General features: G+C 47.2%; 1 protein-coding gene across 1 annotated transcript in view; it reads left to right on the top strand.

Moving 5' to 3' along the window:
• The window catches only part of LOC144724246 (CUB and sushi domain-containing protein 3-like), a 256770-nt gene that overhangs the window by 182036 nt on the left and 47309 nt on the right, over positions 1–27425 (top strand). The window contains exons 32-38 of the mRNA XM_078603219.1: positions 3449–3626; positions 10203–10348; positions 18891–18971; positions 19716–19829; positions 20743–20931; positions 21606–21752; positions 21927–22115. Coding sequence (XP_078459345.1) covers positions 3449–3626; positions 10203–10348; positions 18891–18971; positions 19716–19829; positions 20743–20931; positions 21606–21752; positions 21927–22115 — 1044 coding nt within the window. The remainder of the gene's footprint in view (positions 1–3448; positions 3627–10202; positions 10349–18890; positions 18972–19715; positions 19830–20742; positions 20932–21605; positions 21753–21926; positions 22116–27425) is intronic.

The following is a 27425-nucleotide window of genomic DNA, read 5'->3' as shown; positions in this document are numbered from 1 at the left end:
CAATCGCTCCATTGTGTTGGCGTGTGCAGTAATTGGCCGCTGGCGCACAAGCGCTTCCACGTCCATCGCCCACCCTTTTGGCCTCGCCCCCCTCCCTCCCGATACGTTCCTTTCATTGGCTACCATAGTCTGATGAGCTCCCCCCTCCCTCTCCCTCCCCCCTCAACTCGCTTTTAAGGGATTACATCTTGAATCATTGCCTCACTTGATACAGCTAATCTGACTGTGACGGTCCCACCTGATGACGGAGACTTGTGTTGCCTCCGAAACGTCGTGATTTTTGTTTTTTATTTTACTTTCTACGTGACTTTACCGAAAAAAACCTAAGAAGAAGTATGTGTGTGTGTGAGTCCATGTGTGTGCGTGGCTCCATATGTTTGTGTAAGTCCATGTGTGTGTGTCTTCGTCGATATGTGTGTGTGTATGCATATGTGTGCTTAGGTCAATGTGTGTGTGAGAGTCTACGTATGTGTGTGTGTGAGTCGCTGTATGTGTGTACGTCGATTTGTGTGTTACTCCATGTGTGTGTATCTAATGTCGATGTTTGTGTGTGAGTCCATATGTGTGTGTGTGTAAGTCGATGCCTTTGTGTGTGTGGGTCAATGTCTGTGTGTGTAGGTCGATGTGTTGCGTCTTTTTCGCCCGGGCAACGCCGGGTACTTACCGCTAGTAGTATATATTTGTGTTCATTCATCTCATGCAAACAAACACAGATTGTAATTTGGATTATTGTTATAGTGTTATTTGGTGATAATTTGGATTTGCTCGGATATTTTGTGATTTTTTATTTGTCTATTTGTTTATTTGTTAGACATTCTATTGCAATGTTGTGGCGCTGACAACTTAATAATTTTGCTGCACCTGCTATAACATCAGCTTCACTGTGTATCCGACCAATAAAATTTGATTGATTAACATCGACACTAAGAAGACAAAGGCGGTCGACTGTGGTACTGGCCACCCACCCCCTCGTGTGCCGTGCCGGCCTTCGTAGATGCTCGTGAGCAGCACTTGCCCCAAGAGCCTGTTAAAGGCTATACGGGGGGATCTTTGTCTTTGCATCGGTGGTCACAACTCCGGGCCTCTGAATTAGAATCTTGGCTCAAATGTGGTAGAGCACTCCACACAATGAGGGAGCGGTGAGGTTAACACGACCCATCATCGCTGAAGGGATAATTAAACGAGTTTCACCTTCTTAATGGTTGGATACTGTAAAGAACACGTTTTGGATTTCACGTGCGGACTTTGCAGCAGTTGCGTGGCCTGCAAACGCAGGTGCTATAGGCTGCTCTGTTGTCAGCAGAGGGCGGTGCAGCAAGATGCTTCGTCGTACTGCTCCTATGTCTATGCTCCCTGTCTCTGACCCGCACCGACTAAGGTGGTGAAGTATGGTCAAATTGTCCCAACAACCCACACAGCGTGAGGAGGCCCTCATCTAGCAGTTAGATGACAAAAATGGCTGCACATTTACGTATATAATACCGGTAGATTTTTATGCTCTTATACGCATATATTCTTTTCGTAGTTACAATCTTTCAGAGACATAAAGAAGGGCATGTGAGCTTAGAGAACAAACAAGCAGGTGAATGAGATCATTGAAACAGTTCGTGAGAGTGAGCGGGCCTGGGGCGGGACGCGTGCTGGCTTCAAGGGGACGATGGCTGACAGTCAAGGAATGTAACGCATCTGAGAGAGACATCCACCGGGGGGGTGGAATGGGAGATGGAGCGGTGATGAAATCAGCTCACGCGCAAAGTGCGAGGCGGATTCGTGGCATCGCAAATTCGTGAGCAATGGTGGTGGCTTGGGGTGACGGGGGGCCCCTTCGTCCATGATGATGGTGATAGCGACGGCGGTCAGTTATGATCTGCATATGACCTTGAGGAATATCCACGTGGAGAAGCTCGCACCGGAGGGACAACTTGGTGAGATGATATTCCCCCTTCCCGCCCCGTAGCGTTTAGGGTGACACACCGCGTGGAATTGCGATTCCACTGTCGCGTGCAAGCAACGAGACGGACGGACGGACCTTTAGTCGCCACTTATTTTCAGCGCAAAGGGGCAGCACAAATTGGGACAGCTGCGAACCGTCTCGTCAATCTCACGGAAACAAGGGGGGAATAGATTCCCACAAATAAATGGCTTTAACTTTGCGTTGCTACGTTGGGAAATGCAGCAGACATCCGAATTATTTTTTCGAGCGCGAGAGTGTGACTTAGGTAAACAAACAAACAAAAAAACACTCGGGACGTTAACACGGGACCAATTAAAAACATGGGAGACGCAGGAGCAGAGAAGATAAGGAGGCTCAGAGAGTTCCAAATTATGCCAGAGATCACTCCTCGTGGCTTTCAATTCCACTTCTTGATTTGCGCCCGAGCACTGTGGAATTATTCCCACACACGGATAACTGTGGACATCGTCATCGAGTTGCGGAACCAGCTCTCGGAATAAAATAAGCGATGCCATTTACTAAATGTGACAAACAGGAGTAAAATTCTAAGAAACGTTTTTCAGGTTAGATTGCGTGAATATCCATGTATCATTAAATCCGCCACCAGCCGACACAGCCAATTAGCGAGGGTTTGTCACGTAAACAACATTTGGCAATTCGTGACTACGACAGCACACCGGTTGTGCGTTGGAGAGTAAACCCCACGACATTTACAATTTGAGTACCAGTGACGTTTCGCCAGTAATTACAACAACATGCAGCATCATCAGGCGACAGCCAGAGTTGTGAAATAAATTCTCCGGTTTCCTGAATAAGATGCCTCTCGCTCGTGCAACGATTACACATTCTTTTGTTCAAAAAAAGAAGGGAGTTGAAACCAATCCAAAGAATGACGGATTCATGAACCCTCCTTCCATCACATTTGACGTAACTCTTCATGGAGCTCGCAGGGAGCTGAATAATGGCCAATCCAGAGGATTACCACCCGCGTGAGAGAGCGGAATGTGGGAAATGATTCCCTACCTTTCACCGCGTACTATCAGTGAGATCGCGGAAAGGGGAAAAAAATGAATTTCATATACCATTACGCCTGGGGGTTTAGAGATCGTGAAAAGGCGTTGGATTTCTGTGGAAATGGGGCTCGCTCATTCGAGCATCCAAATATCGGCTCCCTCGGACAATGCCACTGGCTCAAAGAACCGGCAGCTGCGGCAGCTGCAGCCCTCCACTGTTATTGGCGATCATCAGCACACCACACCCGTGTCAATTCCTCTCTGTATGTATGTGGAACTTCTTTCGCACCGTACATTGCCAACTGTGCTAATCTGATGTTTCCCTGTCATTCCTTCCTGTTGTTTCCGTGTCAAACCTCTCCTCTTGAGTGGGCCAGCTGCTCCTCTGGTCCCTTGATTTGCAAGCCGGGTCACCATAAATCGATTGCCATGCAGGCATTGTGAAACGACTCGATACGTGACTGCCATTTCGTTCTCCCAGCCATGTGCGGAGGAAACATCACGGACCTGAATGGCACTATTTACTCTCCGGGGTATCCGGACGAGTACCCGGACTTTCAGGACTGCTACTGGCTCATCAAGGTCCCGCTGGGATACGGCGTGTTCGTCAACTTCACGCAGCTGCACACCGAGCCTGTCTACGACTACATCACCGTCTGGTGGGTGTACCAGCATCGGAGACGAAGCCTTTGTTGTCACGTGTTGGGGCGCCGCGGTGGGGAGAGATGTTAATTGCCTTGCCTAGTGCGCAGGAAGATGTGGGTTCGATCCCGACCCTGATGCATGTATTTTTGGTTGGAGTTTGAATGTTCTCTCTCTGCGTGGACGCGTGGATTTTTCTCTGGGTCCTCCGATTATTCCCTCCACATTTAGAAACACACATTTAGAGTATTTGGTTGTTATACATTTCCACGTTAAAATCCACTTTGTTGAGCTATCATTTGTGGTCAAGCTGCCTCTGAAAAAGAGCTACATAGCTCAGTGGAACTTAGTTGTATATGTCATGAAATGTGATATGCAGTGCAACCTCTTGAATCTAGACTCGAGTAGTCAGAATTCGGAGTAGCCCAGAAAGGCGACCAAAATAAATATATGAGATGTGTTTCGTTGTATTCCTTCTGCTCTCTCTCAGTTGAATTCCTAGCATTGGCCTCTCCATACCCTTCACACTTTACAACTTACATTGCATTTTCCGTGTCAGTGTCCATGTTCATGAAGCACATGCCACAGCTGGTAATGTCCACCGATTTACAAAGATCTTCTCGAGGCACATTCATTATTAAGTTCGGTACAGTAGAGTATGGATTCCTGGAGTCACGAAAGCTTCAAATCAATATTAGTGTATAGTAGTGTATAGTGTAGTGTAAAGTGTAGTGTATATAGTGTATAGTAGAACCCCTCTTAACGACCACTCCTGTTAATCACTAATTGCTTAATGGCGAGCCTCCATAGAGCCTAACGTGTAGTGTATAGTGTAGTGTATAGTGTAGTGTATTGTAGTGTAGTTCCTCTCTAGAGCCCAATGTGTTCGCTTACCCACCATTCCCCTGTTAACAACGTGCTGTTGTAGGTACAGTAAATATGAATGAATGCATTGATTAATCATGTTTCTTTTAATAGTATGTGTTTATAATGTTGTTAGTATCTTTGTGTATTAATATCCATTGTTTACATATTATTAAGTAAGTTTTTTACGTGAAACAGGGTAACTTTCGAAGCCATCGGAACGAATTAAGACTTTAACATGTATTTCCTATACTCGCTGAACGACCCAAATCACTTCACGACCGGTTTCGTGGAGTCAATCTGCTGTGTTCCCAAACTACTCCAGCCTTCTCTCATCCACTTCTCCATTTCTTCATTGGGATCCTGGTGTGCCTTCACCAACGATCATTTTTATACATATCTGAGTTGTTTCTTCCATTTCTTCTCAAATCGTCAAGTCGCTTTGTTTAACACCTAGCAGGAGGCTTTCACGGCTATTGTTGTCCATAATTGAGTTTTTTTTTGGGTTAGATCGCATAAATATAAACGTGTCCTTAAACCCACCACCACCCGACACAGCCAATTAATAATGTTTGTCACGTAAACAATTCATTACTAGTTCAGCTCACCGGTTGTGTGTTGGAGAGTAAACCCACTACAACATTTACAATTCGAGTACTGAGACGTTTCGCCGGTAATTACAAACAACAACCAGCATCATCAGGCGACAGCCAGAGTTGTGGAGAAACCCTCCTCCTGTTTCAGTATTAAATAGAGGGATGCATGTGATGTCATCACTTGTCAGCCAATCAGGTGCGAAGGCCAGAGGGGGGGTCGTGGGGGGGGGTTTGTAATTTTTGTGTTGTTTGCATTCTCGTGGCGCCTCTCCGCCACAAATCTGCCACTCACAGCGCCGTCGCATGAAGATCAAAAAATGCAGCATGAAAAATCTGAAAGATTCTAAACAGCGAGACGATAGAGAGAACTTATTGGTACGCGACTCACGGCACTCATATTTACCTTAAGCCCGGCTCTGAAGCCTTGCTCGTGAAGTTCTTTGAATAATTTCCTGCAGCTCATTCTCATTGCTCGTAGAGGCGAAGGAGTTTGTCAGCAAATGAGGTGGTTAAATCATTTTGACAATTTTAACTTTTAACATTTGTCACTTAAAATGTTAAACCCGAATAGAACTGGAATTTAGACGACTTGTAACCCAGCACCTTCCGCAACAACAGGCAGGCATTTACTGTGTGAATGTCGGTGTAGATGTATTGTTTCATTGGCCTTAATATTCTGGAGTCTGTTATGCGAGTTTTGTTTTTTCGCTTGTCTGTGACTTTTAATTTCCTGCATCGACAGTTCTAATCGAGAGCCAATGGCCGGTCGCGGTTGAACGTGGGGCATTTTTGTGAAAAACTTCCTCGACGTGAAAAGCCACGGGTGGTTAATTGCTCGAGTGCGCTTTGTATGTGTGAGCGGACATTGAGTACTCCCTGTGCAGTCAAATAATTGGTTTATTAACTGTCTTGCTGCCCCCTCGCTCGCTAGCCTAGAGGTGCACGGGGGATGTGCCAACTTTGCGGTACGTGCCGGTCCCACTGTTGCTTTTGAACGCATCCGCTGATTCGCTGTTGAGCGTTGAAGCATGGAATGCACATTGCAGAGGAGCGGTACCATGTTTGCTCTTTTTGCTTGTTTAGGAACCAATAAAGGCAACTGACATTCTGCGCGATGTCTGCCATTGTCGACGACAGAGATCGGATCTGTTTAGGGCCCGTAGATTGCTGTGCCGCCTCGTGGAACAATAGCCATTCAACAGAGATGATGTACGTTTGTGTCGAGTGCCTTCGTGTAGGCCTTGTGGGGACTCGTTTGTTCGAGTTGTGATGCTTCGCGGATGCTGCTGCGGTGTAACGGGTAGCAATCCAGAAGTTGTCGGTTCGATCTTTTCTTTGAACGGACATTTCTGAAACGTCCTGCCCGTGTGTGCCCAGCAGCTAAAAAAAAAACTAATCGCACCACAAATTAGTCGATCGGAAAGTCACGTGTGGTGGGGATAAGTCTATATTATTCCTGCCTCTTCCACCATGAAGCCTGGTGAGCGAAGTAGAGGTGGCCAAAACCACCCCTCGTGTGGCTCTCTTGGAGGATCCTCGAATGGGAAGGCCTTTTGCCAGCAGTGGCGTGAGCAAGTAATCACAGGGCAGCATCTTAAATTTTTTGATGATCCGTGTTGTTCCTCGATTTTACAAAAGGTGCATTATTCACAAAAGATGCGTTATTCACAAAACAAGCGTTATTCCCAAAATAAGCATTAAAAACGAGATTTCTTAAATCGCAACGGCTCTTCCCGTTAATTTAATCACTAAAAAATCTGGATTGTGTTCCAGATAGTCATTCCAAACTCTTCTCATAACCTAAACATATACACCTATATCACTTTTCACGATACAAAAATAACAATAAGAAACATAAATATTAAAACGATTGAAAACTAAATTCATTAACTCTTTTAAAGAAAAATATTATTTGGGTCTTTTGGCAAAATCACGTAGATAGGTTCAAGGAAAATTAAAAAAAACTACGACGTTTCGATCTCAACACAAGCGTTCGTCATCAGGAAGAGAGGGTTAGCTTCTAAAGGTAAACTGTTTAAAAAGGTTTTAAATGGGCGTAGCCCAAATGTTAATGTAAGTGGTGGGCAGCAACCGCGCCGGTGGTGGGTTTTTCCACCAAGCAAAGAGCTGCCCAGTAAAAATTAGCATGATGATGTAAGATTATTGAGAGGCCTCCACGGCGGGCGCCTGAGGTAGCTATGTTAATGTGAGAGATTAGCATGTTAATGTGAGAGATTAGCATGTTAATGTAAGAGATTAGCATGCTGATGGGAGATCGCAGAGCAAACGCTCGAGCTTGGTAAGCGAGGTGGCTGTGTTTGAGTGAGAAATTGAACCTGTTAATGTAAAATCAGAGAGTCGAAAATGACAACTAACATCGGAAGGTGGTAGGATGGGAACATCACAGCTAGTTATGACTTAAACTGGTTGATAAGGAAACTCACCAAGAGATCTACTGCATGTTGCAATGAGTGACGAGGCGATGGTGGAGGCGTTGCTGCTGCACTGCAGGGACACCGTGACGCTGTCGCGGATGAAGACGCCTCAGCCTCCTGGGTGGCTTCTCGTTTGATGATCTCACGGCACGTCTGGCCGTCGTGAGATTTCGTTCGCTTGGAATTTCCATTTCGTTAATCAGAAAGTATCCACAATTTGTCAATTGTGTTCAATTGTGTTCGTGTGAAATATGTAAATATATTTACACGTGGCTATATTTATGCGATTTAACCCAAAAATTGCGTAAATATATAGATTTACGCAAGTGAGGGCTTCACCATTCTGGCAAATTGCCCGATGATGCAGGATGTAATTACCAGCAAAACGTCGTACTCAAAAATTGTAAATGTTGTGGATTCACTCTTCAACACACCCGTGGGCTAAAGTAGTGAACTATTTGTCTTTTGTCAACGTGACACTTTTTTACTGATTGGCCATGTCGGGTGGTGGAGGGTTACGACACATTTATAATTAACGCGATCTAACCCAAAAACGTTTATTATAAATATATAAGTATATCACTGGGCCCGCATAATGCGCATGCATAATGTACGTTGACTCAAGAGTGCAGAAGTGTGGTCACCACATCTACGCCTCTACATAAGGAACGAAACAGGTGGACTTCTCCACAATTCTGGCTGTCACCGTACTCAGATTGTAAATGTTGTGGCTTGGCTCTCCAACACACCGGTGTGCTGTACTAGTGACGAATTTCCACGTTCTGTTTACGTGACAAACCTTACTAGTTGGCTGTGTCGGGTGGTGGCAGGTTTAACGACACATTTATATATTTACGTGATCTAACCCAAAAAACCCTCTATTATAGTTGCTTTCGCAACCAATAACATCCAAAATACAGGTTTTTTGGGGTTAGATTGCGTAAATATATATTTACCCAAAAAACCTGTGTTATGTATTTTGTTATTGCTGCTGAGGTAACCACTGCGTCTCTCTCTCTCCTCTGGCCGTGATCATCACCGAGAACTCAGCGGTGGTTCTCATTCAATCCGACCGTCAGAGTTCTGTCGTACTCCGCCTCGTATTCTCCCTCCAGCTCGGTCTCTCTCTCTCTCTCGTGTTGCCGTACTCTCCCACACGCCCGCCACTGCACGCAGGGTGGCTCCTATAGGATGGTGATTAACCAGAGTGGCGCCCGTTTATTTGCACACGCACCAGGGCCTGAATTGGCACACCCTCAGTGCCCGTGATCTCCCCCGGGTCACGACTCAGCCCACAGCACGCCCCGTTGTCGTGCACTCTCTCCTCGGCGCCCCCACGTGGCCGCTTTGTGTTGAAAGTAATGCCCACTTAAGTGCGTCCGTTGACGCGCCGCCCATTTGCACTTCGCCAATCGTGACCCATGGCAGTAGGTGTAGATACCTGATGCACAATTGGAAAATTTAAAACTCTCCAGCGTGCGACTGTGGTCATGCAGAACAGACCGGAGTACAACATATAGCGACGCAATGCCCGATCCACGTATACGAAAACTATTAAACTATTTTTTTTATTTTACCAGGTAAGGCCCACTGAGCTATACGGCTCTTTTTCAAAAGCGACCTGGCCACAATGATAGCTCAACGAAGTGGCTTATCGCGTGGAAATTTATTGCAGCCAAATACTCTAAACGCATGTTTCTAAATGTGGACGGAAAAACCGGAGGACCCAGAAAAACATCCACGCGACCATGGTGAGAGAGACCACCGTCGTGCCCAATACGAAGGAGATATCACGGCGATACATTCCGCTACTCCTGACCCGGTTATCTGGCTTAACCATCTGAATGTGAAATTGTAGTTGTTTTGCTCTGCATCAACATCAGCCATACGAAAGAAGAATAAGAAGTTCACAACCCCAGTCCCAGCACGTTCTGTCATTAGAGGGTGCGATCATATGCACGACTTATCACAGACATAACCGCACCTGTTACATTAAGAAGGTGCAGCTGTGGGTTAAACCATCCATAATAGCCTTAAAATTGTGTACATCACTCAACCTGTGTAGGTGGCATTATGATCAATTGTCATCGCGATTATGGGTCTCTCTCTAGATTTCACAACTTGGGTTTTAATTACTGAAGTTGCTTGTTCAATCTTTCATGTATATTTTAATATCTATTTTTGCAATTTATTCAATTATTCCTCATTCATTTTCTGGGATATTAACTTGCATGGCTGGTCAGCCCTTTTCCACGTGTTTTAGCACTTCGTATGTGATTGGGTAGTCTTGACATTAACAATGTTTGGAGGCGTTTGGCAAACTTTCAATTCCATTTAAATGCAAATTACTTGGTAATGTAAGCAGGTTTATTGAGTTTGTGTGGATTAATAGAAATAATGAATTATTAATCAAGTGAGTGAAATTAGCCTTCTGATTATATATGTTTTATTAAAATGAAACCACTGAATATATATGTGTTTGTGTACTCCCAGATATTATTACACATGAAGCCCGTAACAGAATAAACATCCAGCATTATCGTAATAATAATCGTTCACTATTAAAAAATTATCTTTACCTCGAGTCTCCTGGCTGGCTGCAGGTTGGGCTCAGGCGGCGCGGACGCCTCTTGGCGAGCAGGTGGAACGCGACGACGCTGATGACGATGACGATGGTCTCTTGTGTTGATGCTTTCAGGGATGGACCGGACCAGGACTCTCCGCAACTGGGCCAGTTCAGTGGCAACACGGCGCTGGAGTCGGTGCGCAGCACTTCTCACCAGGTCCTCGTGAAGTTCCACAGCGACTTCTCCACCAGCGGCTTCTTCGTGCTCAGCTACCAAGGTGCTGCCATGCCCATGAGCTCTGGTCGTCACGCAGAGACCACGTATGACGCAATGCGCTTCACGCTTGTGTTGTTCGTATGCATGTGTATGTGTGTGTGTACGTATGTTGAACTTCTTTCGCACCGTACATAGCCAACCGTGCTAATGAACCATTGGTGATACGTGCATGTTATCCACACCTCCGATTAGCATGGTTGGCTACGTACATCGCGAAAGAAGTTCAATATACGTACATGAATGTGTGCGTAACTGTGATAATGATAACAATAATTCATGTTCCCGTGTCAATCAACATGTGGGTGAATACCTCCCTCACGTCCGTGTCGGCCATCGTGGTTGTGTGGCCGACCTTTATGGCGCATCAGTGTGGGTTGATGAGGTCGGGACCAGGACCGCATCAGACATCACTCGCCGCTCATGTCAGCCTTAGGCAGGCATCAATCGGGGTCTTCATTGGTTACATAGAGACAGGTGGCATGGTGAGTGGAGGCTGGCACCTTCACACCGTCACAGACACACGCGCAGTTGTAGCTTGTCTTGGCTATATCTTTTTAGTTCGTAAGGCACGATGGTATTGGTGCTTATTTATTTATTTATTTGAGTTACCTTCAATGTTCAGTTTTAAGTTCACTTTGAATGACCTTGTGAGCCAATCGGGTTTCATCAACAACAACAAAACAACACCTCCACTTACTCCGACGTACGCAACAAGTCACAGTAAAATACAAACAATAACAGATGAGCGAAATAAAGAATAGCTAGCAAAAATAATCGCTATATTATTAACTTCAAAGACAAATTAAGTTAAATATAGATTATCAAATAGCACTCAAACAATACTAATTTAAATCTGGGATTCGGTGTGCAATATATTATTATTTGGTTTTTTTTTACCTGGGTTTCATGGCGAGTGTTTAACTCATCCCTAGGCTACTTTACTTTGTTTTCTGTGAAATGTGGCCAATGCCAGGATGCGGTGGCCGGGAGGCCGCGAGGCCGAGCTCACGGGGGCTGCCCGCGGAATTTAAATCGCACGAACGACGGCCTGGAAAGCGAAGGGGGCAACGTTGACGGATGTTAGTCTCGAATTTTAACCGAAAGCAACCGTGGCGGGCGAACGCACCCTTCACAGACGGTTGCCCTCCGCGAGGTAGATGAAACGTTTCCAGCTTGCGCTTCTTTAGCCGCGCGCTGAGAGCCAGCACGTCATCTGCAAGGAAGCTTGGGGCCTGACGGATTGTGTAAGGTATGTGTCCTTTGTGTACGCAGACCGTGGCACACAAGTTTGCAGCATGCCTAGCAAAGACTGTTGTTGGGACAAGTGCCGTTAGCGAGCACCTATGACGGCCGGCACAATACACGAGGGGGTGGGTGGCCAGCACCACGCTCGACCACCTTTGTCTCCCTCGTTGCGATGTTTACACTCCACACCAGGTGCTCATTTGAGGCTGTGTCGACCTAGGTGAGGCCCAGCACCAAATTAGACAATCGTCAACCTGTGTGGGCCGTGAGCAGGAATTGAACTCGGTTTGTCAGGTTCGAAGCACGGCACGCCAACCGCAAAACTACCGTTCCCCACACCGATGCATGCACACAAACACCAATACCCGCCATTCGCCACTAAGTGACAGTGACGTCACCACGGTGCCTGTACCAAGCCAGGTGCACTTCGAAGTGCACGCACGCAGAACACCGGCGGCTCACACGGGGGAGGAGGTGCCGTGTGACATTGGCGGGTGGGCATGGGGTGGTCCCAGTTGCGGCTGCGTCCGTGGCAGCATGACAGGACGGAGTGGCCCACGAGGGTGTAGCCAGGCAGGAAGCGGAAGGTTTCCGCTCACCGCGACGCGACCACGGCATGCAAACAGACTGCAGCGTTACGCATTGCCCAAGGAGAGAACGTGCGCTGCATGCCGCTAAGCTGCGTCTGTACACACCATGAACGCCGTGTTGACAGTTCGGGCGTGACCCTAGTATGGAGCTGTCCATAATACAGGTTTTTTGGGTTAGATCGCATACATATAAATGTGTCGTTAAACCCACCACCACCCGACACAGCCAATTAGGTTTGTCACGTAAACAAAACATGCCGGTGTGCTATACTAATGGAATGGAGTAGCGCGGGGGTTTGCAAGCGGTGTGCACGCATGTGCGAGTTACGGACAGTGAGGTCGCATCGGGGCGAACAGGTGCGGCGAGAGAGCGACGAAAAGGAGACGGCCAATTAAGATGCATAGCTGTGATTGGCTGGCTGCAAATGCAGGCGGCCAATTAAGATGCATAGCAGTGATTGGCTGGCTGCAAATGCAGGCGGCCAATTAAGATGCATAGCAGTGATTGGCTGGCTGCAAATGCAGGCGGCCAATTAAGATGCATAGCAGTGATTGGCTGGCTGCAAATGCACGGAACAGGCACCAGGGGCTTGAGCGACTAATGAGGAGTTAATAAGGAGGGGGAGTTGAGGGGAGTTGGTCGGAGTGAAGAGGAGAGTGCACACAAGAGAAGTCCCGGGTCCGCTCTCCACACCTCATGGGCAGGCAAGCTAGCAGTAGAGAGGCTAGCGGAGTCCTAAGTGTGAGTGCGCGAAGACTAGCAGTGGAGAAGCTAGCAGAATTCCCTCATCAAAACACTACACCATAGGGCCAATTGCATCTCCGACCAGCACCACCTAGCCAGTGAGCTGGAGCACGTACACCAAGCCCTCAAGATGAATGGATATTCTGAATGTACAATCCGCAAAGCTATCTCCCCAGCAGCCATGGGTAGAGAACCATCTGAGGACCAAATCAAAACCATCACCTTGCCATACATAGCAGGGGTTACCAAAAAGATTTCCAAAATCTTAACCAAACACAAGATACAGGTTCGTTTCAACACAGTACACAAAATCCGTGATTTTATCCCATCTGTAAAGGATGTGATTCCTGACATGCAATACCCTGGTGTCTACAAGCTAAGCTGTGTCTGTGGCAGCAGTTACATTGGGGAAACTAAGCGACATGTCTCGGACCGTGTTCGCGAACACAAGGCAGATCTGAAACACGGTAGGACCAATACCTCTGCCGTTGCTGATCATTGTTTTAACGCTGTGGGCTCACACGAAATAGATTTTTCCAAGACGAAGGTACTCTGCAAACCCACTGGCTATCATCAGAGATTTGTTCATAAAGCCATCCAGATATATAAACACAGACACAACTTCAACAGAGAAGATGGGTACAAACTGAGCAATCATTGGAAGGACGTTATTAACCAAGTCAAGTCTTAACTGACTGTGATGTTTCCATCCTACCTGCCTATGTCAGCTGTTATTTCCGACTCTCTGAGTACATCACCACTCCCTATTTGTGTCTCTCTTTCTCTCTCTGTGTGTGTCTCTCTGTGTTGTGTCTCTGTGTGTGTCTGTGTGTCTCTTTGTGTGTGTCTCTCCTTATGTGCTTGTGTCTCTCTATGTGTGTCTTTCTCACTCTCTCTTTGGTTGTCTCTATGTGTGTGTGTCTCTGTTTGTGTGTCTCTGTGTGCGTCTCTTTCTGTATGTGTCTCTATGTGTGTTTCTCTCTCTCTTTTTGTGTCTCTCTCTCTCTCTGTGTGTCTGTGTGTGTGTGTCTCTCTGTGTGTAGGTGTCTCTCTCTGTGTGTGTCTGTTTGTGTTGTGTCTTTGTGTGTGTCTCCGTATGTGTCTCTCTCTGTGTGGGTCTCTCTCTGTGTGTCTCTCTAGGTTGTCTCTCTGTGTGTCTCTCTGTGTGTGTGTGTCTCTATGTGGATGCCCCTCTCTGTTTGTGGGTTGTCCCTGTGTGTGTCTCTCTCTCTCTCTGTGTGTGTCTCTCTCTCCATGTGTATCACTTGCTCTTGCGGGTTTCCTGTTGCGCAGCTCTCTGACATTGACATGCTAATCTTCTCATTGGCGAACCTCCGGTTGCTGGAGCCATCTCACATTGACACGCTCATCTCTTACATTTACGTACAAATTCCTTCTCTAGCTCCGCCCACTTACCCTTGGGTTGGACCCACCAAACGCCTCTATAACCTTGTTGCAGCAGCTCTTTCTCGTACGTCAGCAGTTCTCCTGCTGTGTTTGTTTCACCTCATGGCGGTTGCTTGTGTTGCGATCGAAACGTCGTGATCTATTCATTTTCTATCTACGTGACTTTACTGAAAACACCAAAGAGTACAGAATATATAGTGAGAGGCTAGCAGTGGAGAAGCTAGCAGAGTGTATAGTGAGAGGCTAGCAGTAGAGAAGCTAGCAGAGTGTATAGTGAGAGGCTAGCAGTGGAGAAGCTAGCAGAGTGTATAGTGAGAGGCTAGCAGTAGAGAAGCTAGCAGAGTGTATAGTGAGAGGCTAGCAGTAGAGAAGCTAGCAGAGTGTATAGTGAGAGGCTAGCAGTGGAGAAGCTAGCAGAGTGTATAGTGAGAGGCTAGCAGTAGAGAAGCTAGCAGAGTGTATAGTGAAAGGCTAGCAGTGGAGAAGCTAGCAGAGTGTATAGTGAGAGGCTAGCAGTAGAGAAGCTAGCAGAGTGTATAGTGAGAGGCTAGCAGTAGAGAAGCTAGCAGAGTGTATAGTGAGAGGCTAGCAGTAGAGAAGCTAGCAGAGTGTATAGTGAGAGGCTAGCAGTGGAGAAGCTAGCAGAGTGTATAGCGACAGGCTAGCAGTAGAGAAGCTAGCAGAGTGTATAGTGAGAGGCTAGCAGTAGAGAAGCTAGCAGAGTGTATAGTGAGAGGCTAGCAGTAGAGAAGCTAGCAGAGTGTATAGTGAGAGGCTAGCAGTAGAGAAGCTAGCAGAGTGTATAGTGAGAGGCTAGCAGTGGAGAAGCTAGCAGAGTGTATAGCGACAGGCTAGCAGTAGAGAAGCTAGCAGAGTGCGTAGTGATAGGTTAGAAGTGGAGAGGCTAGCAGAGGGTACGGTGGGAAGCCACCAGAGTGCGCCGTGATAGGCTAGCAGCGGAGAGGGTAAGAGAGTGAGAGAGAGAGCAGGCTAGCAGTGGAGAAGCTGAGAGAGCGGAGTGAGCGAAGCGGGCGAGCAGCGCAAGCGGGAGAGTAGCGACAGAGTCACGTGGTGTCGAACGCGAGGAGTTCTGTTTGAATAAAAGTGACACAGGAGAACAAGAAGTTGTCCGCGTGAAATAAAAACACTCCGCTGGTGTAGTGACATGGAATAGGTCACTATGGCGTGTAGCGCTGCTTGCTGGAAAAAAGGGGACCTGCTGTTGAAGCAGCCCTGTCGGTCAGCAGGTCAGGGGATAGGCTGGAGGAAGGGATGTGGGGAAAGGATGATAGAGGGGGCAGGTGAAGCAAGCCGGGGACCTTCTCGGAGTTCATATTCTTAGGTTTTTTCGGTAAAGTCACGTAGGTAAAAAATTAAAATTAATAAAAGTAAAATAAATAAATAAAAATCACGACGTTTTGGAGGCAACACAAGCTTCCGTCTTCAGGTGGAACAGTCACAGCACGATAGCTGTATCAAGTGAGAGAAATTCCAAGAAAACCGTATTTTTATTACCTTGTTATCTCGGCATCTCTTTAGGAAGGCCAGCGTCTCGAGAAGCTGTGACTTCTTGTCTCGTTGTCTGTTAAAAACTCTAACAGATAGGTGGAATTCCTCCCCGTAGAGGGAAAGCTTCAAATCTAGAACCTTCTCGGAGGTTCTAGAAGGGGGCGTGGCAGAGGGGGCAGCGAGGCTTCGCTGGGGGGATAAAAGGGAGACCCCGGAGAGGACTCGTTGTTGTTGCTGTTGTTTGGAGTGGAATCCGTGGAGCTGCGCAAGTCTCCGTCATCACCTTCGACATCGTCTTCATTGTTGTTGGTCAGGCAGCCTGTTGCTGTCCTGACCCTGTGCCTGTGAAGGCGATCATTAACAGATTGCCTCCTGAATACTAGTGTCTCTAAAGTGCATCACTACACTAGTAACGAATTGGCATGTTCTGTTTATGTGACAAACCTTACTAATTGGCTGTGGCGGGTTTAAGGACACATTTATATATTTATGCCATCTAACCCAAAAAACCCGTATTATGGATGATATTGGTCACGAAAGCCTACGTGCTAAACTGGAGTTGTAGTGTTGTATGTGGCAGAAGCCGGGACGCTGAGCAAGGAAGCCATGGCAAGACTGAGATGTGGGTTGTGGTATCAAAGGGAGGAAATCAGTTGAATTGACAGAGAGATTTGAGGTTGAGGAGAAGAAAAGTGTCAACAGAACAATCCCACGAGATGTGGATTGGGCGCATTCTCAGAAGTGAAAAGTTAAATGAAGGCAGCTCTTGAAGGAAGGATGACGTGAAAGAAAAGATACTGCTTGGCAACTTAAAGGAGGTAAAGGCGGGGAGGGGGGTGGCACGTACAGTGAGATGAAGAAGCTCAAGATTGGACAGAGTGCAGAGGGTTTGTCCCAATTCCTGCGATTGGCGAGAGGACTCCAGAGAGCTGTGATGGTGGCACTCGTGCGTGCATGTTCGTGTGCGTATGTATTCGTGCGTGTGGGTGTGTGTGTGAGTGTTAACATGGTGCGTTACGAACCCAGCGACCCGAGTTCGATCCACGCTCACTGCTAACATCAGTGACGAATATCTGAACCGGTCCTCGGCCTCCCTGAGTTCGACTCAGCCTTAAATGAGTACCTGGTGCGGTCTGTAAACATCACCACTAGGGAAACAGGCGGCCGGGCATGGTGCTGGCCACCCACCCTATTGTGTGCCGTGCCGGCCTTCACAGGTGCTCGCTCACAGCACTTGCCCCAACAGTGTGTTCAGGCTATACGGGGGATCTTTGTGTGTGTGCGCGTGTCCGCTGCCAGGGGGTGTTGTGCGCTTTGTTTGCGCTGTCAGCATTGCACACAATGCAGCTCTTCGCGGTTCGATTTTGTGGAGTCAAGTTAGGGTCATGGCTTTCATTAAGTGCACGTTTTCTGTTTGCCATTGCAAAACGCGACGTATTTTCTTGCTGCGATAAAAAAAAATACCATGGCGGTGTGCAGCAGGGAATTAGCATAGCGCTGCCCCTTGACATTATGGATGCAATCTGCAATCGACCCGTGAAGGTGCTGCTGACGATTGAAACGCGTCCCATTAGCGCTGACAACTGCAGCCGTTGTTATGGACCAGAGAGGAGTGTGTTCTGTCATTGGTCATCTCAAGTCAATCGACCCATGGCACCTGGGTCTGTCCCGTGACCTTCTGCCAGCGGGCGTTCGACACTTCACGTGGCCTTAAAGTGCACCTAGCCTGGCCCAGGCGCCGTGGTGACGTCAGCCCCACTCAGTGGTCAATGGCGTTTGTTGTCGTCGTTGGCAGCACAAGGTCGTTTCCACTGCATGGAGAATGCTCACGTGAGCGCAATATGGGGCCCGTATCACTCCTCCTGTTGCACCAAGACTTTACTTGAAGCAGTGCAGTCGACGTTTTATAATAACACATTCCTGCGGAGGGAGCTGGTAGGAACGTTGGGTTGCTCGGTCAATGGCCAGGGTCAACGGCGGCGTGGGGTATTCCGCAAATATGCCCGACTGTGAGGGCGGGCACAAGCTGGCGTGAGTAGGTTAAACGTTGAGTTTTATAAAGGCACCACGGGGTGACCAGCCCCTCCCCAACCAGCCCTACTCCTCCCACCCCCCACCCAGCCCCACCCTCCCCACCCAGCCCCTCCCCACCCTCCCCACCCAGCCCCTCCCCACCCAGCCCCTCCCTGCACAACGGACACAATAATCCCCTGTGGGCTGCTGTAACCTGGCGGTTCCTAGCAGTATAACAGTGAATCCCTCTTATATTACAACTGCAGCATCGAGAGATGTGGTGGCATTCAGATGCTTCCTAAATCAAGATGGATTATATTCATTAATTGCTTATGAGTGTCAAACAACGCACAGAAATGTGTAAAAAGCACTCAGCCCTTGTGCATTGTGCACAGAAATCCGTCAGCCGGTTCCTGAAGAATGGCTCTGTGTTCCTCATGTCATAGGTCACCATCGCAAGTACATTTGAGCGATTGTGATGGGATGGAAAGGCGACAGTGATGCAGAGTTAAAGAATTGCAGACGGGTTTCTCACCAGGACAAGACTCATCAGTATAGCGTGGTCACCAATGCTCACAGCTGCTGAGTCTGCCTTCTGGGAACCATATACGTGGAGTCCCCTCTTGATAGCTGCTCATTGACCGTATCATCGCAGTACGGGCAGCCTCACAGTAATTGCCAGATAATTGTTGCTATGTATTATCTCTGCAGCAATTGGATGTAATTACTCATCCATTTCAAAGCTATCATCATGCCCTCTTGTTGCACGTGTTACAACAAGGCGTGCGCCCGATGTGCGAGCTAACAGGCGCTTTGCTCCGACAGTCCCATTGCAAGCGATACGGGGGATCTTCGTTGACTTGTTTGCACCATAATGAGCACTGTGGCCACGATAGGCGAGTCACTGCAGGAAAGACTCGAGACTCTGCAAAATGCGTTTAACAACGATCGCGCCGACGATGTGTAAATACGTACTGAACATTCGCGCCGTGATGTGGTGGGCATGTGCTGTGTGCGGCCCCTCCGTATGCCAGTTTATCAACTGATGTCGTGCGTGGTGCCCCCCACTGGGCCCCACTCTGAAGTTCTCACCGAAACCGAGGAGTTCGCAATAGGTCAGTATGGATGTGTTCCGTCCGTTGATGCGATAAATGAAACCGTTTACTTTTTTTCATCAAAGATGATTCTCTGACAAATCAAGGTTCCCAATCTTCATACGTTCTGAACCACTTAGTATGTTATATTTGTAACCTCTACGTGTATATTTCTGCCTCTGTATTAACAATGTTACTTAGTACATAATGGTATACAATATGGGAAGTGGCTCATCAAAAAATATAAACACACGAATGTTTTCCATCTGTTGCCTCAATCTGTACCGTGAATAATTATTTGACACCTACTAGGAGGCTTTCAAAACCAATATTATCCACAATAGAGGTTTTTTTGGGGTTGGATTGCGTAAATATAAATGTGTCGTTAAACCCGCCACCACCCGACACAGACAATTGGTAAGGTTTGTCACGTAAATAAAACGCGCCAATTCGTTACTAGTACAGCACACCAGTGTGTTGGAGAGTAAACCCACTACAACATTTACAATTTGAGTTAACGACGTTTTACCAGTAATTACAATCAGCCTCATCAGGCGACAGGCAGAATTCTGAACTAGTAACTAATTGGCTGTGGCGGGTTTTAACGACACATTTATATTTACGCGATCTAACCCAACAAAAACTCTATTATGAATGTTTTTTTTTCCCACACACCATTTGTGAGCACTTTCAAGTTATTTTATCAAACATTCTGCAAACGTGATGTCGTGCCATTGTAGCTGTACGTGACATTTGTATTTGCAGGTAATGTGATTAAGTACAGATGTTTGCCTGGGTTCACACTTGTCGGAAAGGAAGAGATAACATGCAAACTTAAATCACGCCTCGAACCAGATGGGACTCCACCGTCATGTGAAGGTAACACGCGTGTGTGTGTGCATGTGCGTGGCTGGAGCCGTGGTGCAGCGGTTAGCACGCCGCGCTACAAACCCGGCAAACTGAGTTTGATTCCCGCTGACGGCCGATATCAGTGACGATTATTGGAACCGGTCTCAAATGAGCCCCTGGTGCGATGTGTAAACGTCGCCACTGCGGAGACAAAGGCGCCGAGGCGTGGTGCTGGCCACCCACCCCCTCGTGTGCCACGCCGGCCTTTACAGGCACTCGCTAACAGCACTTGCATGGCCCAGCAGTGTTTCTAGGTTATACAGGGGATCTTTGTTTTTGTCTGGTACCGTCCTCTTTCCGGAGGATTGGCGGCATCTCCTCCACCTCTCGCCATCCTGCCCAGTCTCAACCGCGTTGTCCATCTGCATCCCCATTGCCGTCTCGCCCCACCTCGGGATCTGTGCGCATGCGTACACAGATTGTGCTCCGGTCTCCCTAGAGACCTGCAGGGTTTGAGAACAGGACGTCGTGAATCCGACCTTCGCACGTGGGCTGTGAGGACCGTTTTAATGATCAGGCATTAAGCATACAATTGTGGCACCTTTTTTCCTCTTAAGATATCACTGAGGTCATTTGTCAATCTAGATGATTTTAAAATGCATAGCCCCAGTGCCTTCCAAATATCGGAAGGAAGAGCGTTCCAGACGGCCGCAAACGGTTTGCCAAAATGTGGTTAAATGAGCTCTTAAAGTGTCCAAATAAAATTTTCCTAACGAGTCCAACTTGCTTGAAACCTTCCATTTAGATTCTCTTGCTTGCCCCTGGTGGTTGTTTTAGGCCGTTGGTGATCGGCTCTCCCTGGCCCGTGTGCTCACTGCAGTAAGAAGTGCCGCGTCGCGCCGAATGCTACGTGCTCACTTTCTTTCCCCACTTCCCTCCACAGCTCAGTGCCCAAACAACGAAGTCCGCACTGCGAGCTATGGCGTCATTTTGAGCCCCGAGTTTCCAAGAAACTATCCAAACTTTCAGACGTGCGCGTGGACGGTATCCGTCGAGAGGGGTTACAACATCACCGTGTCGGTGGAGTTTTTCCAGAGCGAGAAAGAATACGACTTGCTGGAAATATTTGACGGTGAGGACAGTCACGAGCTTGCATTTGACAAACGTTCGAGCGATTTGTTCTTCTTGGTCTTGGGCAATGATTGTTGTACAGGAATTTACAGAGACACTACGTAAATCTGTGAATACTAAGATTCACAAGGCCCTTGGGGGGGCCCTTGGAAACTCTTAAACTATGAAAAACTTTATATTTTACCAGGTAAGGCCCACTCAGCTACAAAGCTATTTTTCAGAAGCGACTTAGCCATCACAAATACTAGCTCAGTGAAGTGGCTTTTCACGTGGAAATTTATAGCAGCCAAATACTCTAAACGCATGTTTCTAAATGTACAGGGAAAAAACCAGAGGACCCGGAGAAAAATCCACGCGACCAACATACAGGCGTCAGGGTCGGGATCGAACCCCCAACGTTCTGCATACTAGGCGAGGTAGTTAACATCTCGTGAGGTAGTTAACATACAGGCGAGGTAGTTGACATCTCGTGAGGTAGTTAACATACTAGGCGAGGTAGTTAACATCTCGTGAGGTAGTTAACATACAGGCGAGGTAGTTGACATCTAGCCCCACCGCGGCGCCTATATTGTTTTATATGGCCAACTAGAAAAGTTCTAGGGTCGGTGGATTTCGCGTCCGGTAAAAGCTTGAACCACCTTCAGCCTCTCCTGCTCTGCCAATCCCCCCTTGCAGGCATCAACGGCGAGAGCCCCGTGCTGCTGACTTTAAGCGGCAACCACTCACACCCCATGAACGTGACCAGCCACGGCCACCACATCCACCTGCGGTGGGCGGCCGACCAGGCCACGAATAAGAAAGGCTTCCGCATCCGATATGGAGGTGGGTGGGGGGTGGGTGGGTGTAATCTCACGCGCGTACATCGTTGTCTTACTGTTCATTTTAACCCCATTAAACGTCGCAACTAAGAAGTCACTGGAAGCACAATCAATGCCCTACGCGTGGACTACGCGCGCCTAATGATCCGAACCGTCTTCTTCTTGTGCCCACCTCCAGCGGCCTACTGCAGCACCCCCCCACCACCCCAGCACGGCTCCCTGCAGAGCCAGATCGGGGGCCACGTGGGCGGCACGGTGCGCTGGGTGTGTGACCCCGGCTACCGCATGGTGGGGCGCGGCTCGGCCGTGTGCCGGAGCACGCCGCGGGGCTGGCTCTACTGGGATGGCCCGGTGCCGGCCTGCCAAGGTGCGCACACAACTCCTCCTTCACCGGGCGGCTCCTCCACACCCAGGAAGAATCGCTCTCTCCCTCCTCTCTTCTGCCAGTTCAGCGTGCAGTGGCATACTTAATTTGGAGCTTTCGTGACTGCAGGAATTACTCTTTGGTTCTTTCGGTAAAGTCACGTATAAAGAGAAAATAAGAAATAGTATTTAATTTATTATTTTCTCTTTATACGTGACTTTACCGAAAGAACCAACATGCAGTGGCAGCCCAGGGCCCAACAGTCGAATATGCAGTGGCAGCCCAGAGCACAAGCAAATCAAGCAAACTATTAAACTTTATATATTTTTATTTTATTTTACTAGGTAAGGCCAACTGAGCTATACAGCTCTTTTTCAGAAGCGACTTGGCGACATTATAGCTCAACGAAGTGGCTTATAATGTGGAAATTTATGGCAGCCAAATACTCTAAACGCATGTTTCTAAATGCGGAGGGGAATACCGGAGGATCCGGAGAAAAATCCAAGTGAATACAGGGAGAACATGCAAATCCACAACCTCCTGTATACCAGGCGAAGTAGTTAGCACCTCGCACCCCAAGCAGCTTTAGGGGCGCCCAGATTCATGAAACAATCGGGAGTTCATCAAGCATCAGCTCAAGTTCAAATCCTCATAAAATAATTCACGGAAAGAGTAAATTAATCTCTCATTGCTATCTTGTCGGTGACTATATTCCTATTATCATGGTTGGCTATGTACGGTGCGAAAGAAATTCAACATACATACATAGTCCCAGCTCACTGCATCCCTGTTTTATCTACATCTTTGTTATCTCGCTATATCTCTATTTATTGTCTATATCTTCTCTGCTTGTCACCAGGAAGTTAAACTTTGGAAGAGGTGAGGTGGTGGGGGGGGAGAGGTCTCCAAAAAATATTTTCAGCTTAGGGCCCCCCGATGGGGGGGGGGGGTGGCGGCACCACCACTGGTACCAGGGCGGCCGACGAGGAGGCCGGACGTCTCTCTGCCCGCGGCGATCGCCTCCCTTCAGTCCTCCCCCTTGAGGCCATCGATCCACCGCTCGCGCACGCGGCCCCCACTTCTTGCTCCTTCCACGCGGCAGTGCAGATCCACTCAAAACGGTCGTTTGTCAAACTCCCATTCTCTTTGCGCGCGTCCGAACCGAAGAAGTCTGCTTTCGTTGTTATTAAAGGGATTGGCGACGCTGCGTGTGCGGTGCTGCACGAGCACAATTGGCGACGAATGTGTTGACTTATTTTTCAATTTTTGCACGGCCAAATATCTTGCGCCCAAGCAAGCTTCTCACGGGCCAATGTCATTGTTTTGACCGCTCACGATACTGCCCAAGATCCTGAGACAATTCATTTCTGCTCCTCATCAGTCATTTCTATTTTGACATCAGCATTTGAGATGCATCGCAGATGAGTGCGCTCTGTCGAGCAAAACTATTTTAAGCTGCTAAATTAGTAAAAATTTAATCTTTGCATGGAAACCTCTGATGAATATAATATTTGAAGTAAAATTAGTTATGTATTTTATCTTAGGTCTGGATTATTAAAGTCATTATCAAAAGGTCATGAAAGGATCAATTATTTCAGCGTAATATTCCTTATTATTTTTAAATATCACAAAACATTAATATGGAGATTTAAAACCGTATATACAGTATTTTGTAATGATTTTCTTAATAAGAAATAATCCATCGTCAGCCCTGATCAATCCACTGCTGGATGAAAGCCTCACTAATCCATCGCCATCTCTCATGGTCCCGCGATGTAATGATCCACCCAGCTCCGGCGGCACACAAGCTGATTTCTTTGCTCCATCTCCGTGGCACGTATGTGTACGTCGTCGGGAACGGGGTCATACATTTTTTTTCTATTCCATTCCGATGATGTAAACAAAAAAAAAATACGTAGGCTTTCGCGACCAATATTATTCATAATCAATGTTTTTGGGTTAGATCCCATTATTGATAACGTTGAAGTGTTGTGTAAAACTAGTTACTACTGGCAAAGACTAATTAGATAATCCATTGAAATTGAGAGAAACAGAAATAACTTTAACCGCTCAGACAGCTACAGACTTAGTGTGGCCTGGAAGCATATTATTAAATAATACATATTACAATTCCTTATAGGGAAAACAAATACTAATTAACCGATTACTAACGTAGCATATAATTACAATAACACACATTACAACTGATTACTAATCTACAACTAACATCGTAACAATTGCCTGATTATTAATACAGGACCCTGCAGGGTGGGCTGGTAGGAACGAATAACCAAAGAATATAAACATAATGTATTATTACACTTGTTTAGCCAGGAAAGCCCCACTGAGTCTAAAGATTTTTGTAGGGTCCTGCCAAGTGTTTGCAGTAGGGGGCGATGTTGCTACACCGAATCGGACGATACGAAGGGAGAGTGTGAGGCCTAGTTCTAGGCTTTAGGCCTAGCTGTAGGCGTTAGGCCGCTGTGAGTTAATTTTTAATTTAAATGTTTTAATTATTTATGTAAAAGGTTTAAATGTAAATGTTTCTATTTAAAAACATCAGGGAATGTAACATTGTTAAACATTAACTCCCTTTCACACACGCGGGGGTACGATACGAAGGGAGAGTTTGAGGCCTAATTCTAGGCTTTAGGCCTAGCTGTAGGCTTTAGGCCGCCGTGAGTTAATTTTAAATTTAAATGTTTTTATTATTTATGTAAAAGCTTTAAATTTAAATGTTTCTATTTAAAAGCATCAGGGAATGTAACATTGTTAAACATTAACTCCCTTGCACACACGCGGGGGTACGATACGAAGGGAGAGTTTGAGGCGTAGGTCGAGGCTTTAGGCCTAGCTGTAGGCTTTAGGGCGCTGTGAGTTAAATTTTAATTTAAAAGTTTTAATTAAAAGCTATCTCAGGGAATTATAAGGGAATGTTACACTTGTTTAGCCAGGAAAGCCTCATTAATTAAAATGGTTTAATTAAAAGCTATCTGAGGGAATTATAAGGGAATGTTACACTTGTTTAGCCAGGAAAGCGTCACTGAGTCTAAAGGTTTTTGTAGGGTCATGCCAAGTGTTTGCAGTAGGGGGCGATGTTGCTACACGGACGGACGGACGGACGGACGATATAATCTGTTGTAGGCTGGTCCACTTCGTTCCTACCAGTACTAGTATATAATTACAATAACCTCCGCCTCAAATCACTGCACCTGATGAGTTCAATGATAACGTCACCCTGCTGCTGTTCTATTTAAGACCGGGAGCAAGAGCAGAGCCTCACCATTCTGGCGAATTGCCCGATGATGCTGGTTGCAATTACCAGCGAAACGTCGTACTCAAAAAATTGTAAATGTTGTGGTTTCACGCTTCAACACACCGGTGGGCTAAAGCAGTGAACTATTTGTCTTTTGTCAACGTGACACTTTTTTTGCTGATTGGCCATGTTGGGTGGTGGAGGGTTACGACACATTTATAAATAACGTGATCTAACTCAAAAACGTTGATTATGAATAAAAGAAAATATCTACAACAAACTCAGATATCTTTATCGCTACGTCTTCAGGTCGGTAGGCGTACCGAGGCTCCCACAAGGCCATGCGTGAGGGCACATGGCACAGTTTGGCGCCGGCTATCGTACAGTGAGGTGGTCGTGTCGCTGCAGTTCACTGCGGTGAGTAGCGACGTCTTTAAAAGCAGCGGCGCTACTCCTCTCTAAAGAAAATGAACACTTACCGCTTGCGCGTTCCGAGATTCGGCGGTGAACGCGACACCACCCTGCAACTTGCAGATGTTCTATAATCTATTTGTTCCCTGTTACGTCTCGACGGAATTCTCAGCATGCAATATCTCCATGCTTCTTTGCACACTCTTCAGTTTTTGTTCCGTACATTTCTCAATGACCATTATTCTGAAGCGGTGCATGCTCATTAAAAAAAACTAATTTAGAAGATTTATTTAGACTGGAGGAGGAATCCAATGACCTATGAAGCACGGGCTCAGAAAGTTACAACAACAAAAATACAAAGGCACGATAGGCGTACAAAGTATAGGAAAGCTAAGGAAGTGACTAAATATAGAAAAAATATAAATAAAGTGTTTTAGTGAAAATGAGGTACGTCGCTGCGTTACTTTTCATTATCAGGTTCAGCTTTCCAACGGCGCTCCAACCAGCTCTCATCTGCCTCCTTGTGTCATCATTTTGACGCCGGGGATCACCTTCAACAACCGCCGGGCTAAAATCGTTTTAGCCATCCGCCAATGGGTCTTCTGGACCGAAGTCTTCCAGCGACATTCGCTTACGCAGGCAACAACACATCTGGGCCACTTTTGACTTATCTGCGTCTCGTCACTCGGCTGCGGTCAGTTAAGCACATTCTGCTGGATACCCTCAAGTTATCGGCAAGGGCCTTGAATGTTCCGTAAAAGAGCTTTTAGCGCAATGGGCCTCGCCAAGCTGAGGTAGACCGAGTTGAAAAATATTCCCCTCCGACGCCCGATTAAAGTGGCTGAGACGCGCTTACAGTGATGGATAAACGTCGCTTGTGGCCCGCTTGAATAAGTGATAGGGCTGACATGGCCGCTGGCCGCGCGCAGTCCGGAGTGCCGAATTAAATGAAGTCACAGGTCCTATCCAGCCCACCCACGGGCCATAGGTCTCTCCACCCCACCCAAGCCCCCCGGGGTTAAAGTATGTGAAGATAACTTGAAATGCGCGGCAAGCCCTCACTAATGAGGCGTGACTGCACATCATTAGCAAACTATATTTTAGTCCCATCAGCGCGCCACCCCCCACATACTATAATGTGAATGGAGCCAGATATTTACTCTCTCTCGACTGGTCGTGTCCAATAGAGCAATTGTGCATGCTGCGGAATGTCGGCAGCTGCGGCCGCTACGTCAAGTCCTGGAGTCGGCGGTCAAGCCGTGGGTGTGCGGCGAGTGGTTGCGATCACCTCTCTCAGTCTCGTCCGCGCCTCGAACGATGGCAGCTTGCTTCCTTCGTGCGCCTCGCGAATTCCTTGCACGGCAACTTCAGATGAAGCAAATGACCACTGTCACGTTCCTCACTCAAATCAACAAATAAACCCCGGATCTCCCCGATCCTCACAGCCCTTCACTGGCTCCCTATCGTATGCCGGAACACAACTGTAAAGATTGTGTTCTTAATGTCGCAAACTTTCTACATGAATCTGCTCCTGGCCTCCCCTTTCTCTATCATCTTGCTCTCTTCTCCCCTCACTGGAGGTAGAAGAATATCGAAATTGTATTATTTTTTACTCTAAATGCAAATTCCCCTTTTCACAGAAGGTG

This window comes from Lampetra planeri, chromosome 2 (genome assembly GCF_965212315.1).
Source record: "Lampetra planeri chromosome 2, kcLamPlan1.2.h2, whole genome shotgun sequence".
NCBI classification, from domain to species: domain Eukaryota; kingdom Metazoa; phylum Chordata; class Hyperoartia; order Petromyzontiformes; family Petromyzontidae; genus Lampetra; species Lampetra planeri.
The sequence above is the reverse complement of the archived record's forward strand: the minus strand, read 5'-3'. Positions and strand labels throughout refer to the sequence as shown.